The sequence below is a fragment of the Acomys russatus genome, chromosome 6, assembly GCF_903995435.1.
Source record: "Acomys russatus chromosome 6, mAcoRus1.1, whole genome shotgun sequence".
Classification (NCBI taxonomy): domain Eukaryota; kingdom Metazoa; phylum Chordata; class Mammalia; order Rodentia; family Muridae; genus Acomys; species Acomys russatus.
In genome coordinates, this window is record NC_067142.1 from 37,783,524 (window position 1) to 37,803,511 (window position 19,988).

Sequence of the window (19,988 nt, forward strand, 5' to 3'; positions counted from 1 at the left end):
GACAGCTCAATATGGAGTCATACAGCTAAATGTCGAGGCCAAGAAAACTCAGGCAACAGTAAAAGGTTTTCTGAAAGCACAACCAAACATCAATTTAAAACCGGACTAGTAATGAAATCATGGTGTTTCTAGCAGCCCTAGCCCCTTTCTCCCATCATCCCACCCGCCCCTGGAAACACAGGACATCCCTGCAGCCTTGGTTCTGGATGCTCAAGCCATTACCACTCATGCGGTCATCCCTCGCATCCCGAGTGCTGCTGCAGCCTTCCTGCTGGACCCTCGAGCCGGAAATCTAGACTATGAGTTCCGGAAGAGTTAGCAAATGGCTTGGATGAAGATGCTCCAGAGCTGTCATCATAAAAACCAGTAGTATCTAGGATCCTATGCTGTTTCTCATGCTCAGAACAAAGCAAGGGTTGGGGAGGCACACTGAAGGAAGAAGAGTAGAGTCGATAATAGGAACGGGAAGTTAGAGGTCAGTGAACTCTCAACGCTCCAAATGCCAGATCAAGGGCCAAGAACATGGATCTAGCAAAAAACAAACTGGATGGAAGTGACGTCTGGAAGGAAAAAAAAAAGTACACTCCAGGAGAAATGATCATGATGATTAAAGAAGAGGGTGAGATAATACAAGGGTTACTTCCAATACTTTGAAAGTGCTATTGCAGGCTGCTTAGGATAATTAATACAAGTTAATTGTTAGTTGATCAAATCATTGTCCTGTCAATTACTAGCCTATTTTTAATCACAAGAATATACATCCTAGGTTTAACAGATAGATATGATTCTATAGATAGATAAGGTAAAACAGATAAGGTCTTCAAAAACCTCAGAGACCTACAGAATATGGAATTTAAATATTTTTTTTTTATTATTTTAAAGATTTTTTGACAATAAGACAGGTTAACTCCTGTTAACACCCAGCCTACTTCAAAGAAGATGATGAGCATCAAAGAACCTCCTTATGGAGATGGCTTCAAATGTAGCAAACAAGCCACTGGACAAAATGCCCACGTTTCTGTCACAGACAGAATTCTGCCTAAAAATGAGCAAGCTTGGATGTAGGCATAGTTGACAGTCAAACTCTGCCAAGACAGGGTAAGCAAGTCCTCAATAGTTCCTGCCTCACAAATATGCCTGTCAGATATATTGGGCCCTACGTTATAGAGAGTTTTGGGGGACAGTTCAGGCAGCAAACTGTCTCTGTCATTTTCTCATTTTGGAAGATGCTAACCTGCACTTCCTGTCTACTTAGGTAATTATTTTATTCCTTCTCAAGTCTCTGATGGAGTTGAAGACCAGACAGTTTAGTTTTACAATTAAGCTCAGTTAAAAACAAACAAACAAACAAAACAATTAAGCCTAGTTATTTAGGGGTTAAGATGCTTTTAGGTCTACATAGATGTTTTAAGTTGATAAAAATGAGCTATAATAGATACGGAACTTACATTCAGAATTTTAGACACACCAAGATAGGAAAGATATTTTCTTTAAGGTTGCCAAATACAAATAGCCAAAACATTACGAATATAACACCTCTATAATTCCTGATTGTTTCATGGTTCTTCTTGCTGTAGGTAGTTTATTGTCTATACGTGTAACACTATAAATGTATATGTAAAAAGTAAAAATAATAAAAATAATTTTTAAAAAAGAAAGAAAAAGAGAAAGAAAAAAAGAGGGGGGCATTTCCCCAGCCCATGATTATAAAGTGGTTAGAGTGTCAGGGAGTGAAATGGGGAGCAGAAGAGGAGGATGCCCGTCGTTGGAACAGGAGAAGCAATCAAGTGTGGGGCCCCAGGGCTTAGGTGTTGTTTCACAGGAACTGAGTGAGGGACTGGATGAGAGCTGTGAGCGCCACCACATTGGACTCAGTATTTGTAACTGCTAAGTTCTTTACTGAGGAACTACTGGTATTGCTATTATGTTGCTGCATTTTCACAACTGGTTGTAAGTGACTGCTACAGAGGGGTGAGGGAACCACAGAGCTCACACCGCATGCTGAGTAGTTACAGAACTGAAGCTTATAAAAAAAGACCTGCACTGTGAAGACAGATTAAATAGACACAGACTTGCTGATCTCTTCTAAGTTAAAAAAATAAAATATTCCGGGAGTATGCTCTGATATCTCAATAAATATACACAATTTGGAAGGAGTATAAATAAATGCTAAATATATGAATATTTGCGCCAAAATTTTAGAACTTTGCAATTTTAAACTAAACTTCTAAAAAAAAAAAAAAAAAGTCTTTGACAAAGTGAAATGAAATTTGCTTCCACTAAGACTTTAGTGTAACATTCAGGTAATTTTCCTTCCTTCTTTCCTTCCTTCCATTCCTTCCTTCTCCTCCTCTTTCTTTCCTTCCTTTCTTCTGATTCATTGATTGATTGATTGATTCATTCATTCATTCTTAAAGAGTCTCATGTGGAACAGAATGGCCTAAAACTTTCAGTGTAGCACAGCATGAGCTTGACTCTCCGATCCTCCCGTCTTCACTGTTGGATAACCATCTACCAATTAGTTAAATCCTAGGCCCATATTTTTTTAAAAAAATATTTTTCATTATGCATTGCATTAAGCATCTTATTTATTTACAGTTTCACTAAAGTAGGCCTATTTTAAGCATAAACAATGTCACAGCCTTTACTGAGTAAAACCAGAAATGCAACAATATATAATAAATAAGTTGCTAAACAGTATTTTTATAAACAAAACAAATTTGTATGGGTGGCCATCTTTTTAATTACTTTCATTCTCAAGTATTAGAGGCCAACAAATTTACTTATAATAATAAGTGTATATAACAATAGCAGACTAATAAGGCTCTAGAAGTAAAACAAAACAAAAAAACAGAGGGCCAACCTGCCAACAACAACAAAAATTGTGTCAGTATTTCTTCTATTCTTCCTATATTATACATATTTTTTGTTAGCAGAGACTTTCCCTTGATTCTTTTTGGTCCCTTGAACAAACTGGAGTTCACACTTTAACTCGTTACTCAGTGAACTTCGCACTATCAGAATCCTCACTGTGCACAAAAGACAGCGCAGATAAAAGAATTTTTTTTAAAAAAAATTAAAATTCCTGTTCTTCAGGGTAAAAAACAAAATTACTGCAGAAATTAGTTCATTATGGCTTCCTCCTCCTCACTGGCTAGAGTTTAGAAGTATCTTAGTTCAGTAATGACGACATCAATATGTGCATGTACCAGAGGACCCAGGAAGATAAATCCTCACTGAATTCTTAAGTCTACTCAAATTCACTTCATCCTCCATATCACATCACTTAGACTGACCTGTCACCCAAGTCTGATGATGCGCATATGCTGTAATCCCCACTAGAACTTTTGCATAAAGTAGCAACCCTCAGACTGAATCCATTTCTAATTGTTCAGGTTTGGATTTCAAGTTACGTGTTAGTTCAGTAAGGCTGGATTACAACAGCTTGCTCAAGAGTGACTACAAAACAGCACTTAAACAATACACACGTGTGCATAACAGTACACGTATGTGCATAGGCATCTGCAATTTGTGTGTATGTATAATTATTTGTGTACATGTGTAATTTGTGTGCATGTGCATGCAGTTATAAGCCAGTGTTTCAAGCGAGTTAATGACAGGATATTGTTAGGACATGCGAATCAGCTGAGCAACACAGATTGACAGCGTCATTAGTATTGCTAACCACCACGGCGCCTTCCTAGAAATCGTCTACCGCATCTACCATAAGAATTGTAACTTCCAAAATAAAACTTTATGACAGTGTTGTGCAAATGTATTAATTTCTTATGAAATTTCAGATGATGTTTCCGTAGCTAAAAAAAAGGTGGTGTAGTTTTATGACCGTGAGTGTGAAGTGAAAAGGCAGTGCGCCAAGTGTGGACACTGTTCTCCATCCCTAACAAGGCTGGAAGGACAAAGGACATGTGCCTGTGACAACTACAGGAGAGAAAACTTAAAGGTGATCTACAGCGAATGACGAGAAAAAGAAATTCTCCCTTTATAGAGTGAAAGAAATGCCTGCATTTCCACCACACTTCATGCTAAGCCAGCCTGTGTTCTAGATACAAAATATTAATAAATGATAGATTCAAAGGCACATGGAATCTTGGGAACAAAGGGCCTTTAAGTGTCTCTAAGCAGCTTGTTTAGCTGTTTGGTTATTTAGTTTACCTCACTGTTCTTCAACAGACCATTTAACAGCTCCCTATTTCAAATCTAAATATATCTTTTAAAAAACTAGTGTCTTTCGAGGAAATTATGACAGCAAAGACAGACACATTTAAATTAAAGCTGATTTACTTTTACTTTAATACTTATTTTAAAGTTCATTATTTCCTGGGTCTTACATGCATTAGGAGAAAAATGTGAGTTGGAGAGTCATGAGATACTCTATGCTTAACTTAATTTAAAAAGCATTTCTCCTAGGAATTTCTATTGTTTCTGATCCCAAACAATTTTCTTCCCATTGCTAATACAATGTTGTCATCACACCAATTCTATTTTAGATACAAAGAACATCAAAATAATGCTAACTTGACAATGAATCAACTGCAGGCATTTCTTCCACTCTATAAAGGGAGAATTCATTTTTCTCTTCATTTGCTATGGATCTTTAGGTTTTCTCACCTATGGTTATCATAGTCACATGTCCTTTGAAGAAACAAACATGTATACCTCTGGCATTTAAAAGATGTTCAGTGAAGTCTTCTTCCCAAATACAGTTCTTCATTAAGTTTTGTCACAATCATTACAAGTAAGATAAAAGGAGCTCTCCATGGCAACAGTAAAAGCCAGGCTTATCAGCAACATTAAAAAAAAATCTACAAAAAACAAAAACCTCAGGGCCTTCTTGAGGTCGAACAAACAGGAGTAAGCAAGCAGTGTGTAAAAGGTCACAAGGAACCACAGGCACCTGTCAGGAGAGGCTGATTCCTAGAATAGTTTTATAAAGAATGCAATCAGTGCTGTCTAGCTGGCATACCTGTGCTAAACCATGGTCCCCGCAGCACACAAAAGTAACTGGCTGAAATGGTATCGCTTCTCTTACCTAAAGAATGTGCAGCTGTAGTTTTTGAGCTGAAAAACCGACCAAGTCCAAGATCTCCAAGCTTTACCACCCCAGTGGCTGTAATGAACACATTAGCTGGTTTTATATCTGTGAATAAATGAAGATATCAAGTGAAAGATATGTAACTTAGGGAATTTGAAAAGAATATAAAATCTCCTTCCATGAAAGATTTTAAAATGTATATTAAATATGAAAGTCTGAACTGTGTGTGAACCACTCACTATATTTTGAATAATTTTCATGTATCTCAAATTTCTCAGTCCTCTGAGAATCATCAACACATCCCGATGAAGCCTGCTAATATCCATGTCAAATACTTTTGTCTTCCATTTCCAAGGAAAATTAATGAAAATTTAAGACACAAAATAAATGTATGCCTTATTTATAACAATCTTAAATAACATGTTACTCAAGATTAATTGGCATGTTTACATCAGTTATAAAATCACAGTTTAACAGTATCATGCACACCGTATTTAAGACATGGTTATGAAAATCATAATTCCATAAATGAATTCAAAAAATTTCACACCCCCAAATCAGTATATTAGCCACGTTAGCATCTCTGCCCAACAACTGGAATGATTATATAGAATACATCCAGGACTAAGGCTGAAGGCTGAAACAGTTGTCTGTGCAGCCACAGTGTCTGTCTGTGTAGCCACAATGTCTGTGTAGCCACAATGTGTGTCTGTGTAGCCACAATGTCTGTGTAGCCACAGCGTGTGTCTGTGCAGCCACAGCGTCGGTCTGTATAGTCAGTGTCTGTGTAGCCACAGTGACAGTCTGTGTAGCCACAATGTCTGTGTAGCCACAATGTCTGTGTAGCCACAGCGTGTGTCTGTGTAGCCACAGCGTGTGTCTGTGTAGCCACAGTGACAGTCTGTGTAGCCACAGCATGTGTCTGTGTAGCCACAGTGTCTGTCTGTATAGTCAGTGTCTGTGTAGCCACAGTACACTTTTCATTTGAAAGAGGAACAACAATCCATCTTCCATATGCACATACAACGCTTTCTGACAGCTTAACTTTCTTTACCAATAGAACCAGAAAATATACAGAGAAATCAGGCAAACACAATTTTCATTCTTGCTTACAATCAAGTAGGGCTGTACCTTAAGGCTTATAGTCCTTATAAATTATACTTTGGACATAAGTTATCAGAAAAGAACAATGCTGTGGACTGAACGGAAGCTATCTGACACTGCTTGATGGTTTGTGCTATTTAAGACGATGCTACAGCTTCTTCGTAGCATTTTTCTTACCTCTATGCATGACTCTTCGAGAATGCATGTGTTCCAGCGCGCTGCAGAGCTGAACGAAGTATTTCCAGACAGTTCTTTCAGGAATTAGCCTCTTCTGCTTCTTAAAATGCTGTTTAAAATATTACAAGATAGTGATTACAAAAGTTCATGTTTCTTAAGGTTGAATTCTAGCACTCAGAATCAGTAAGTCAGAAAAAGATCAACTTTTATCTCCCCATTACTATTTTTTTTAAAGCATGATTTCCTATACCAAAACAACTCCAGAAATTTCACTTGACATATTAGCTTGCATTTCTTCCTATTTATTCTTAAGGTTAACAGAACCTACAGGACACTAAATCTCTATAATATCCAACTATTTTTAAAAAAATAACATCTATATAAAATGATTTATTTCAAATTCCATTCCAAGAAAAGCTATGGTTAAAAAAAAAAAATAAAGAAATATTAAAGTAAGTGGACTCACTAAAGACAGTTCTCCCTGGGTGTATGGCTCAGCTGATGAGGTGTGTGTCTAGCACGTATGAAGCCCTGGGCTCCATCCCCATCACCACAAAACCTGAGCACGCTGCTGCGATCTGTCATCACAGCACATGTGAGACAGAAGCAGGAGCATCAGAAGTGCAAACCCAGGACTCAAAAAATGGGTGTCAGAGATCAGAAGCACCAGGCCACCCTCAGCTACATAGGGAGTGTGAAGCCAGCCTGGCACAGAAGACTTGGTCTTAAAAACCAATATCAAGAAATGAAAACAAAAAGACAAAACAAACCATCCTGCTTCAGGCAGATGTCTTCACTCTACAATTCCATTTAAATATTGAGCTACACTGGTGACTTGAAATATTATAATTTATTAAAAATTAAATAAAGGTATAAAAGTTTTCATGAGTATATCTACAGCCCGTTACAAGGCAAACCTGCCCTTTGAAAGAATAAAACTACATTCTGGAGAGTCAGACTCTCATAAACAAATCTAAAGCAAATAGCCAAGAGTTTCAACAGCCGATCTATGAGGGAGTGGTCCAGGGAGAGCCCACAGCTACAGAGTTCTGTCCGCCTTCCTCTAATAAATCTGTTAGGGAGACTACGATAGTAGCATACCAAGAACCAAGCTCTTGGCCCCACTGAATGTTCTGTATATAAAAATCATTTTCAAAATCTAAAGTGCAGCAGTAGGTTTCTTGTTGACTAGTACTTATAAATTACCAACATGAAGAAACTGTGCCTTTAAACAGTGTTTCTCACAAAGCTTTCAGAAAATTATAACTGTGTGAGGTATAAGTACTTAGTAAAATGTCAAATTTTAAACCTGTTCTTTACTGTATTTGAAAACCACATTTGGAAAAGTTCAACCAATTAATTTTTTGGTACTGAATATGAAGAAATTATATTTGAGAAAGTGAAAAGCTAGCCCTTAGGATTCACACCTGTGGCCAGCTGAGGGCTGGCTGTGAATGCAAAGCTACATGGAAACTACTAAAGAGCCCCTCCATCGGCCACAAACAGACCCCCCCGCACCTCCACTGTGCCCACTTGCTACGGCAAAAAAAGGTTAATCTTTCCTATATAACACGTGGTTGAAAATCAATTCATTTTTGCAACTTCACTAGCAATTAAATCAGTAACCTTATATTCCTAGTGATTGGGTAAGAATAAAAGGACATCACAGTCTTGCTCAGTGTTGGAAAAAAATGCTTATATCGGGTTTCAAAGGGAAGGTTTTCTTTTATGGTAGATTGCGTCAACATCAGTTTTCACTGGAAGGGGACAATGCTGAAAATTCAGTTCTTTACATATAATTTTCCTTGAGACTTGGAATGCATCCAATAAAGCTTGTGCCTACGCTCCCCCAATGCCACATTAACATATCAGAGGGCTGTTTGATGCCAACAGAAAGATGGGCACTGGGTCTCTTCATTCAAAAACATACTGGATCATGTAGACATTAGAACATGGAAGAAAAACTCAGTGCTTTAACACAGAGGCTACACTCACCATCACCATGGCCAACTTAGCAGTTTGTTATTTTAAATCATTTTTAAAAGGAGAGTTTTTACTAAAAAACAATTACATCATTTTCACGTTCCTTTTCCTCCCTCCAAACCTTCCTGTGTACTGCTCCCACACCCTCATTCCTTGCTTTCTTTCAAATTCATGGCCTCTTTTTCTTTAATTGTCATTGTGTATGAGTTCATTTTAAATCTCATTATTAAAAGACGAAATATAAAAGGAATACTGAAAAAACAATGGCCACAAAATGCACATTAGGGCAGAAAAGACCTGACTGTTTCCATGGTTTTTTTTTCCTTCTCTGACACTGTATCTTACAACAAATTAAAAATGATGAAAACGAACTGATGTCAATCTCATGCAATCTACACAGAACGGGCTGGCAGAGCTTAGGTATCTTACTAAGGGTCACTGAAGAGCAACATAAATTTGACTATCAGGCAATAAAATCTGATTATTCTACTAGTATTTCTCAGTTTCTAAAATGTCTACATAAGTGTTTGAGCTTGTCAAAGATTCCTTAAATGCAGGGCTTTTGCTATGTAAGGAAACCAACAGTTACAATGCTGAGAACCTGTCTGTTCTCAGGGTGGCACTGTTGCCTGCATCCTAAGAGGGTGGAGAGAAAAGCAGCAGTGGAAAGCTGACTTGTTTTTAATACTGGAAGGTTTTTAGCAGCAGCACTCAGCCTACTCAAATGCATACACCTCTTTAAAAGGTAATTTTTATCTTTCAGCAGAATAACATTACTTTTCAAAACTCTACCCCTCTGAAAGCTAGATATCCCCATAGTAATACTTAATTCTGCATTATAAAATATCTAAAGCAAATGCATAAGACTTAAAATTAAACACATAAACAATTAACACAGGGAAAGCTTCTAAAAATTAGCATTAATGAAAATATTTACATGAAAAATTATGTGTTGTGGCACATTTACCATGTTCACAGTAAGAAATAGAATGTCTTTAAACCCCAAATAAAGTACGTAAAGGTATGTGGAAAAAGTCGCCACTCTTAATTTAACGAATCACTTGGATGTAATTTCTGTTTGGATTTAGTGTTTTATTAAAGCAGGCTCGCCTTGAAATACTGTATGTATATTCTACCACCATTAACAGTATTCATATACACATCGGATTTTAATTCAGTAGAAAACTAGATGTAACAAAAAACTAAGTAGGTTATAGATTTAAACACAAACATGAGATTACATTATTGTCTCATTGAGTTATACAAGGTAGATAAGCATCTCACTGAGTGAAGTCAGTTTACCTAGGGCAACCCATCTGCATGACCACTGGGGGGAAGATGATACTGATTTGTAACAGGCGTTAATATCCATAGCATATAAAAGTAGTTAGGCCTATGGTTATATATGCTAATCTTTACTTTTAAAAACACTTAGCAGGAAAACATCTGGGATTCTCAGAGGCAGTGTCGCGAGTATGCAGCCATGTTGGCAGCCACTTGCTTTAAGGACCCCTAACTGTGTCACCTCAAAGTGTCTCAATTTTCTGACAAAGGGCCCCACAATTATGTAGTAGTAGCTTGCAGAATGCACATAAGGAACCTTTTAGAAATGTGCTGTTACGTTTAAACAGTAAAAACAACAATAAGAAATGATTTATATTGAATATAAGAAAGCATTTCTTCCTTGGAATGTTTAAATGTACCGCTAACGACATATACCTGTCTTAACAAAAGAACTGACTGTGAGGTTTGACGATAATTAGCCATGAGACCCTAAGCAAGTCACTCAACAATGTCAGGTTCCTCACTACAGTAAATAGAATTTAGACATGATCTAACAAAGTCTTCTCCACCTCTAAAAATTATCTGTGGCAATTTCAGTAGCAAATAGCACATAAATGTCTGTTTGGTACATTTTCACACTTAAAAACAGTTAAGTTTACAGCTCTGTCACAGTCTTCAAAGCTCCGGTTAGTAATACAGCAACAAACAGGCCTGGAGAGCGGAACAGGTTTCCAATGCATACACGGTCTAGTGAGGTGACGGCGGGTACAGCCCTCTGCCATGAACTTGTAATTATGTCAAATCTTTACCATCAGCAGGGATGCTATGTGTACAAGCACCTTTGTAATTATAATGCCTTCATTTTTATAAAATAATATTTTCAGTTATTATTGCAAAGGTGTGAAGGCAGAGACTGGCTACAGAAAAGACAAATTGCTTTTCAGAGTGTAAGTGGCTGCTCACTGCCCTTTTAAAATATATATTAATTTTTCTAAGGAAATGCTTTCTCCTGAGCATATAGTAAGGAACTGACAGATTCAGATATGCATCTACTGTTTATATACAGGGGTGGGAGAACTTCATGAGTAAAACATTGATCAGTTGGAACTTCAGCATTACACTAATTTTCAGTGTATGAAGACTTTTACTCTTGGCGGTCAGGAAGAGACTTCCAAGATATAAAACAGAATGGGTCTGGCCAGTAGAAGGTCATTGAACACAGCCCACTGGCATCTCATTTCACTCACGTTAATAAAATATTTTCTAACCAAATCACAATGTTCTTTTACCTATACGTTGTCTTTATTTGAAAATCAATTTTTAAATTAATTTTTGTTCACTTTACATCCCAGTTGTAGCCCTTTCTCTCTTCTTCTCCAAGTCTCACCCTCACCTCCATTCCCCTATTTCTCAGAAAAGGGGAGCCCTCCTACCCACTCATCCCAGCTCCTCAAGTCACACATCAAGACTGAGCTCATTCTCGTCCGCTGTGGCCAGGAAAGGCAGTCTCATCAGGAGGAAGTGATGCAAAAGCAGGAAACAGAGTCCAGGTCAGAGACAGCCCCCACTTCCCTTGTTTGTGGACCCACGGGAAACCTGAGCTGCTACATCTCTGTAGAGGACCTATGTCCAGTCCATGCATGGTCCTTGGTTGGTGCTTCAGACTGCACAGGCCCCTCTGGCCAATGGTTAGTCTTTTGGTCTTTTTGTGAAGCTCTTGTCACATCTAGGCCCTTTTAGCCTTCCTCTCACTTTTCCATTAGACTGCCTATGCTTTGCCCAATGTTTGGCTCCGAGTCTCAGCATCTGTTTCAAACTGCTGCTGTGTGGAGACTCTCAGAGGACAATTCTGCAAGCATAAAAAAACTGCAGCTAAAAAAATTAAACACCAACAAACAAAATAACACAATTTTAAAAAGTGGGGGGTGGGGGGGCACAGAGCTAAACAGAGAATTCTCACCAGAGGAATATCGAATGGCCAAGAAGTACTTAAAGAAACGCTCAACATCCTTAGTCATCAGGGAAACGCAAATCAAATCGACTCTGAGATTCCATCTTACACCTGTCAGAATGGCTAAGATTAAAAACTAAAGTGACAGCACATGCTGGCGAGGATGTGGAGAAAGGGGAACACTCCTCCATTGCTGGTGGGTGTACAAATTTAAAAAACCACTTTGAAAATCAATCTGGCAGGTTCTCAGAAAATTGGGGACAGATCTACCTCAAGACCCAGTATATACCATAGACTCCTGGTATATCCAAACGACGCTCTACCATACCACAAGGACGCTTGCTTAGTCATGTTCATTGCAGCTTTATTTGTAATAGCCAGAAACTGGAAACAACCTACATGTCTCTCAACTGAAGAATGGATAAAGAAAATATAATACCTTTACACATGGAATACTACTCAACTATTAAAAATAGGGAAATCATGTAATTTGCAAATGGATAGAACTCGAAAAACATCATCCTGAGTGAGGTAACCCAGATCCAGAAAGACACACATGGTATGTAGCCATATCATTAGCTATATGGTACAGCATAACCATATTCCAATGCACAGACCCAAAGAAGATAGGTAACAGGGAGAACTCAAGGGAGGATGCTTAAATCTCCCTCAGAAGGGGAAATAGAATAGACAGAGTTTGTGGGTGAAGAGAGGGAACAAGATAGAAGAGGGAACACAGAGAGAAATAAGGGTGAAGATCAGACCTGGGGAGAGCAGGGTAGGTGTAGAGAAAAGAGAAACTGTGGGTGGGGCATCTCCGTGACAAGCTAGAGACCTAAATCAGGATAGGCCTCCGGGAGGATATGAGGTGGGCTATAGCAGAGACTCATAGTAGCAGGGGCCATGGATGCTGAAGACAAGACTCCTAGAGGAGGGAGGAAAACACCAACCCACTTATAGGTTTTCATCTAAACACAGGTATATCAGCACTAGGAAAATTTATTCAGTAAAAAATTTAAGAACACAAGGAGTAAGTCTTGCATTGCAGATGAACAACTCTTAGGAGAGGCGCCCTGTTCCTGAAGCAGCTGAAAAATGCTTCCAAGCAGCTCAGAGGCTTTCCATACTGCACAGTATTCTAGGTAAAGTCAGATTTTTAAAAGAAGTCAGGCATGGTGGCACACAACAATGACACCAGTGAAACCAGAATGATCAGGAATTCAAGGTCATCTCCCAGATATACAGCAAGTTTGGTACCAAACAAAGCCACAGAAAACCTTATTTCTAGATAGATAAATTATATAATTCAATTAAAAAAAAATAAAGCAAAAAGTTTACCTTCTGGCCAACAAAGACAATCACAAAAATAAAGAAAAATATTTGTTTCTTTGTTAATATTAGACCAGAGTATGGTAAAATACAAAAATGTTTTAATTTTTATGTGGATAAAGGAAACAGAAGAGAGCTGTAAGACAAGTCAAGAGAAAACAAATAAAAGAATTTGAGAAACTGAAAAAAGAGTCAGTAGGCCCCAGCTCTTCTAGAGTTCCTGCTAGGATGTGCTAGTTTGCAATGGCTGCCCTGGGCCAGGGCTATCGATACCTCCGAAGGTTGGAAACCAGGAACTAACTTGAAAAGGCATCTTCCCACTTTTCCAAGCACACGTGATGCACAATTTACATATAACCTTACAGTCACATCACAGACAACACAGCAGTCTTTATAGCATAACATTTTCGCTGTCAGGAAATCCTTGAGCTCTGTACTACTCTGCTATCAAACTACACAGTTATAAGAAAATACAGAGGCTATTTCACATGTGATACGGCTCTGTAAAAGCCCTGAATGGCATGCTGTATACAATAACCTAACTTCTCTGGTCTAATGCACAGGGGCATGCAATTATTGTAAGACTGTATTTGGGATCACTGGCTGAATCTGGAAGTCTTGATATCCTGATACACACAATCAATCAGCCCTACCAAAGAGCTATAGCTACTAGCAAGAGTTTACTGCTTTAACTGTACAACTGTAAAAGATTTCAAAATCACTTCATTTCCTATGCAACAGCTACATTTGGATAAGTAAAAGAAAAGCCTGTCTTAATATAAAGCAATAACCCAACCAAGGACGTAAACACTTTTTCTAGCTTTTAATCTTCGAAGATAACAATCACCTCAAAACATGTCTGATAGTTTAGATAATGTATCCGTGTCTGATAAGTGGAATTATAAGATATCTTTCACTTCTGCCAATTCCCATGACATTGTATTATAATCCTCTCCCTTGAATGTGAGTTGAGCAAGTGAATGCTAGGATGGTTATCCTTAAACTGGGTGGAGTGGTACCTGTAATCCTGGAATTTAGGAGGTGGATGGTGAGTTCAAGGTCAACTTGGGTAGTTAGTAAGATTCTGTGGCTGGTAGGTTGTCCATACTGTAGTCGACAGGCCCACAGCCAGCTACACAAGGTCAACACTAATTGGAATTGGGGCTTTGAATACAAATAATAATAAAAGAGGACATGAAGTTATGAAGATGGTTTGCTGGCTCCTGGGAAGAATTGGAAGGATGTGGTACAAGGTGGACTAGCTAAAACTGTATTGTTTGCATGCATGAACTCTTTAAATAAATCAAACTATTACTTTAAAACACATTTTAAATGAAAGAATAAAACAGAGAAAGGAAATATTATTCTCAGATTATATTTTATTATATGACAGAATTACTTAGTGATTAAGTTTTCAAGCCAGTTGACTCCGAATTAGGCAAAGAGGACGTCATCCTGGCTGACTTCACATAACCTGGTGGAACCTGCCAAGAGGCCAGAGACTCACAACCAGAAAGCTTCTCTCCTGGACTAACCTTGAAAAGGCCATGTGGCAGGGAAATGCAGGACGTAAACAACTGCGTATGGCTGACTGTAAACAGTAGTGACTTTTAATCTTATGACTACAAGGCACTAAATTCCCTGACAGTCAGGGAGTGTACAGGACACACACATGCAAAAGGAAAGACACAGAAACGGAGACAACAGAAACCCAAAGTGAAGGATCCAAGAAGACAAAGTGTTCAACTGTGTTAGACATAAGAAAAAAGCCTTCCGTAGTTAACTGGTTGGAATAATGGCATACTGCAGCCTAAAAAAAGACAGTCATTTGAATTATGTGTATTGCATACTTTACTGAAAATGTCTTCTAAGATAACATGTATGTCACTCCTAGTCATAGCGCTGTAGTAGGACATTTGTTCGTAGACAGACTTCTGAGCTTCCCCTTTATGTAAGGTCATACTTTGTTGTACAGACAGGGTAACAAATACAGGTTAAGAAAGTAAATATACACATTTACATTTTTCTATTTGTATCGAACTGGCTTTCAAGTATACATCACACATTATTTGTACATAGAACACTTCAACGAATGAAGTATATTTTGCAAAAGTGGCTATGAAAATTTTAAATGTACTATAATGATATCTAGGACACACTATTCACTTCCATCAAGAGTCTGAATGACCACATTTTATGACAGTACAACAGTGAACTAAGTGCCCAGGCCTCGGCACACGGTGGAGTACACCAGAGTTCCATTCTAAGTTCCATTCGATCCAAAACAGCATGACTTAACTGGACTCAAACTCTCTTCTAAAACTATTTAATTTTAGAGTTGTGATTACTGTTAATGAAGAAATCTATGATGAAAAAAAAAAATTAAAAAAAAGAATCCCAGACTTCCTTTTATCCTCCAACTCATCTGGGGAACATTTCATCTGACCACAGCCTCAGGTATTCCTTTGTCACTAATTAGAGAAAGACTGAATATTTCAACTATAAATTGCTTAATTATATTTGTCAGTCTGCTCTAAACCAATTAATTATTTACTTCTAAGAATCTTTGATGCGACGCTATCCAGAGGTTCATCTCTGGAATAAAGACCAGGAGCTATACGTCCGTTTCTAACCCAATTAAGGCTGAAGACTTGAGAGAGTGAAACACACTGTGGTGCCACGTGGTGATTTATAGCATCGCTCACACAATGAGAAGCCTTCACTGAGTTCCCTTCTCAAACGTTAGGCCACTATCATGTTCCTTCACAAAAGAAGCTCCCATGTCAGTATCCTTTTACAATGCTTAGAAAATCAGGTGTTTAGAAAACAACTTCAGAATTTCAGGACTATCTACTTGTACCCACTTCTGCAACTACCGCATTAGGCCGTGCTCCTCACACTCCAGCACACGCCTAGCTAGCACAGCCAGCCTAGATGGGACAGGGGGATAGAGAAGTGGGGATCCGCCACCTACATTGCATATCAGCCCCGTGAAAAGAGAAGTGCAACCAAAGTAATGTGTGATGTGGAGTTCCTGCTACCACCCAGGCACCTCCCTAACAGAGGGCAGCCTGGTAAAGGAAGGAGTCCAGCTCTACTCAAGAAAGTGTCAAGTCTCGGGCAAATGAAAATACCAAGAAAATAATCACTGTGGGGCAGCATTGCTAAGTGCTGGGGGCACACACGACACACAGACACAACACGTACACACACAATATGTATATTATGTGTATGTGTGCATGGATCAGTCCACTCTCATAATAACAACATTATGAGATGGGTATGATAAACCAATTTACAGATGTGGCAGCTGTGGCTCAATCAATGAAGAGTACGTAAGTCAAGGTCACACAGCACCACTGCCCAGAGGCCTTGTATTACCATCAAAAGTTTTCAGTCTCATATCAGCTGTCCTGGTGAAACTCATGTCTCCTTTATATACATTATTGCAAGAGAAATTACATAATTTTCTAAGACTATTGGCTTAAGAAATGTATCTTGTGGTACACACATATACCTGACACATGTTAATAAACAAGGAAAAAAAAAAGGAGTTGGTTTTGGCTGGGAAAAAGAGTTTGAAAATGAAATGAGCTATTCGTGGGAGTAAGCTGGCAGCCTGTGACCTAACGTGTGCACACGCTATCACTTGGCAATACGGCATGAACGTACGCAGGACAAACGGAAAAGCACAGAGCGGAGCTGCAGCACACCACACCAGGCTTCACACTAGAGCTTCTGCTTCTCTAACAAAGCAATAATTAAATCACCATGTGCCTGAGAAAGTGCACATACATACTGTCATACGTCTGTCTTCGAATTAAATAAATTCATTAGGTAAGTTAAACTAAAACTAGAGAAAGCAAATCTAAGGCAAGCAGGACCTTTGTATGTAAGACAGGAGATGAACACAAAGCTTGAATCATATGGGGCGGGGAGAGTAACTATGTGCACTATTGAACTGTGTGGATCTATAATAAAATTCTACTTCAAAGGGAAGCAGAAAAGACCTTGAAGTCAAATCATCCAAATGTGTTACATTACTCCTCTGAACACAACATAGTCAAGTCTGAGATACCATGCTGAAACCAACATGCAGCACAAAAAACTATACCCAGGATCCAAAGTGATCTACTGTGGAATACTTTTAGTCATTCAACATTTGCTGCAGCTGGTATGCTGGAGATCCACGGGTTAGATATTACACCTTTCCTGTTTTAGATCTAGAGATCTGAAGGACCTAGGAACCCTCACCCAGAAGGCCTCATACCTAGACTAAACAAACACTGTCAGAACCTACAAGAAAGCAAGCATAAACATTGAGATGTAACAAGAATAAATTAATAAAAAAATAAATAAATTAATTAAAAAAAAAAAAGAAAACGCTTCTATAAAAATGGCCTACAGGTAAGCCTGCAGGCAAAGCACCTAAGGGAGGACCCAGCCCATTTTGGATGGTGCAACCCCTGGGCAGGTGGTTGCAGTGTGTAAAAGAAAGCAGGCTGAGCATGTCATGACCAGCAAGCCAGTAAGCAGTGTGCCTCCATGGTCTCTGGTTCAGTTCTGGACTCCAGGTTCCCACCCTGCTTAAGTTCCTGTCCTGACATCCTTTGGTGATGGACCGCTACCAGGAAGTGTAAGAACAAAATAAACCCTTTCCTCCCCAAACAAACAAAAAAAAAAAAAAAAAAAAAAAAAAGAAAGCAAGCATCGTCCAAAAGCCTACACACTAACACACACACACACACACACACACACACAAAAGCCAGGAGAGAAACCTAAATACATTAAGTCGCCATGCTCTCAACTGATGAGGAATCGATTGATCCCCTCTAAACAGTCTGCTGCATCATACACATCTGCAAACATCTGTCAGAACTACCCATTCCACAGCAAATTCTGCTGTTCTAAACCTATCTTATGGACAGAGATTTTCCCTCTTTCCCGCCACACCGCCAGGTAATTAAAAATAAATAAATAAATAAATAAATAAATAAATAAATAAATAAACAAACCCACTCACACCATAAAGATCAAATAGTTTTATATAAGTTGCAGGGGTTTTTTGTTTTTTTGTTTTGTTTTTGTTTTTTTTTTTTTTGGGGGGGTGGTAAAGACGGCTTTCTTTCATATGTTCAAAGACCTGGAGGAGACTAGGTGGTCCACTAGAGGTGGACACAAAACACATCCTGATTTCTTTTTAAGGCTGTGACTATAAAGTTTTATTACGCTTTAACTTGCAAAGAAGTACTTTGGCAGTTGGCGGCCTAAGTGAGTGGTGGGAAGTCCCTAAAACAGAAAATCAGATAACTGGCGGGAAGTGATTCATTTTACCTGTAGTGCTCAGGCAGCTCCCATGAGGTAACGAACGACATTACCTTAGCTTTTTTTCCCCCTGTGCTGGGAACTGACAAGCGAGGAAAGCACACCCTCACTGACCTGCTCCCCCAGCCTACTTTACTTCAGTGCTGCTGTAACTGGAAACCTCTAGCCCACTGTGCTCCTCTTCCAGGTCTGGGAACTAGAGGAAATCTGAGTGACACAAGTTACAGCCGGTCCTGAAGCCCCGCTCAGGAAGAGTCCTTAACCACTGAGCACCTTGACCACAAAGTCTGGTAACGAACTGTAAGCTGCGAGAACTCTTTCGTTGAGGAGATGGTCAAGTGTTTGTACCTGATATTCAAAGGAACTCTGCTACACAAGAAACTTTAAGAGCCAGTAAAGGAAATCGCATGGATTACAGCGCCAAATGCTCCTTTAAAAAGGATCAGCTTTGCTATTTACTAGCAGTTGTACTTACACTCTTAAAGTGTTACGTTTACTTCCCAGAATCCTTTTGAGGATTAAAGGATACTTGGAGATGTTCTTGTAATAACTAGCATCATTGGTGGCCTACCAGAATCTAGCAGTCCAAAGAAAGACTCAACGTACAAGCTGAAAATACCCAGAGCACTCACATATACACAACTTGAAATGCAACCTGTGGCAACCTGCGAGAAAACCCCAATTTCCAGGCCACCCATATCCTTGCTATGCTAAAAGCCTCCACCCATGGTACCCCGAATCCCCAACTCCTAACCCCATTTCCCTCTGTAATGCTGTCACTCCTCTGCCAAAATACAGGTGACGGTGATTCCTCGGCTATAGAAGGGTCTAAAGTAACCTTTGTTTCCCCCCTTTGGTTGGTCTGGTTTGTTCCCACATGAGACAGTTTGTCTTCCAAAGTAAAAGAGGCTTTAGCTGGGCACAGCCAGTGGAATAGAGACTATATATTGCAGCCTATCTTGTAGATAAATAGGTTGATGAGACTACATTCTAGTCAAGGGACTGAGGGTGAATGTGAAACACAATTCTAAGATCTCGATAAATAGAAATGGAATTATAGTTTTGAGAAAGTGGTGCAGATAAGCAGCATGTATAAGTGTAAGCAGTTTCTAACTGACTCTCAATCAGTGGCTTCTATTATCGCAACTGAGCATAAACAATTAATATGCTTTTAGGAAAGAATAGCAAATACCATTCAGTTAGACTGAGATCCAAATCCTTCTTTGCTGAGTCAGAAGGAGGTCATGGCGCTCATGAGCTTCTTTCTATTGCCTGTGCATCTGTGTGTGTGTGTGTGTGTGTGTGTGTGTGTGTGTGTGTGTGTGTGTGTGTGTGTGTGTGTTATGTGTGTTTGTGCAGATACATGAGCATGGACGTGCATGTATATGTAGAAGCCAGAGGCTAATGTCTTCCTCAGCCGTTCTGTCTTAACTTTTTGAAGCAGGGTCTATCACTAACCTAGAGCTCACCTACGCAGCTCTCCGGCTGGCCAGTGAGTTCCAGGGATCAATCTGTCTCCGCCCCCAAGCACTTGGATAACTGGCAGCCAGTTGCAGCAGCTTTTTACATGGGTTTGGGAGACCTTACCTCAGTCCTCCTCCCTGTGTGGCAAGCGCTTTTAACAACTGAGCCATGTCTCGAGACTAGGATTTCTTTCTTCCCTCCTTCCGCTGGGGTCCACAGGCAAAGGACCAAAGGATAGTCTGCTCAGAGTAACCATCTGAAAAGCTCGAGCTTCAGAAAACAAGTCACTAAAGCCATTTCCCAAGCTGACTAGGCTGA

The 19,988-nt window shown here is 39.2% G+C and overlaps 1 protein-coding gene across 2 annotated transcripts in view; it reads right to left on the bottom strand.

The window, feature by feature from the left end:
• The window catches only part of Nek7 (NIMA related kinase 7), a 67,129-nt gene that overhangs the window by 20,808 nt on the left and 26,333 nt on the right, over positions 1 to 19,988 (bottom strand). For both annotated transcript variants that reach the window (XM_051147513.1, XM_051147512.1), the window contains 2 exons: positions 6,335 to 6,443; positions 5,051 to 5,158 (listed from right to left, as the gene is read on the bottom strand). In XM_051147513.1, coding sequence (XP_051003470.1) covers positions 5,051 to 5,158; positions 6,335 to 6,443 — 217 coding nt within the window. The remainder of the gene's footprint in view (positions 1 to 5,050; positions 5,159 to 6,334; positions 6,444 to 19,988) is intronic.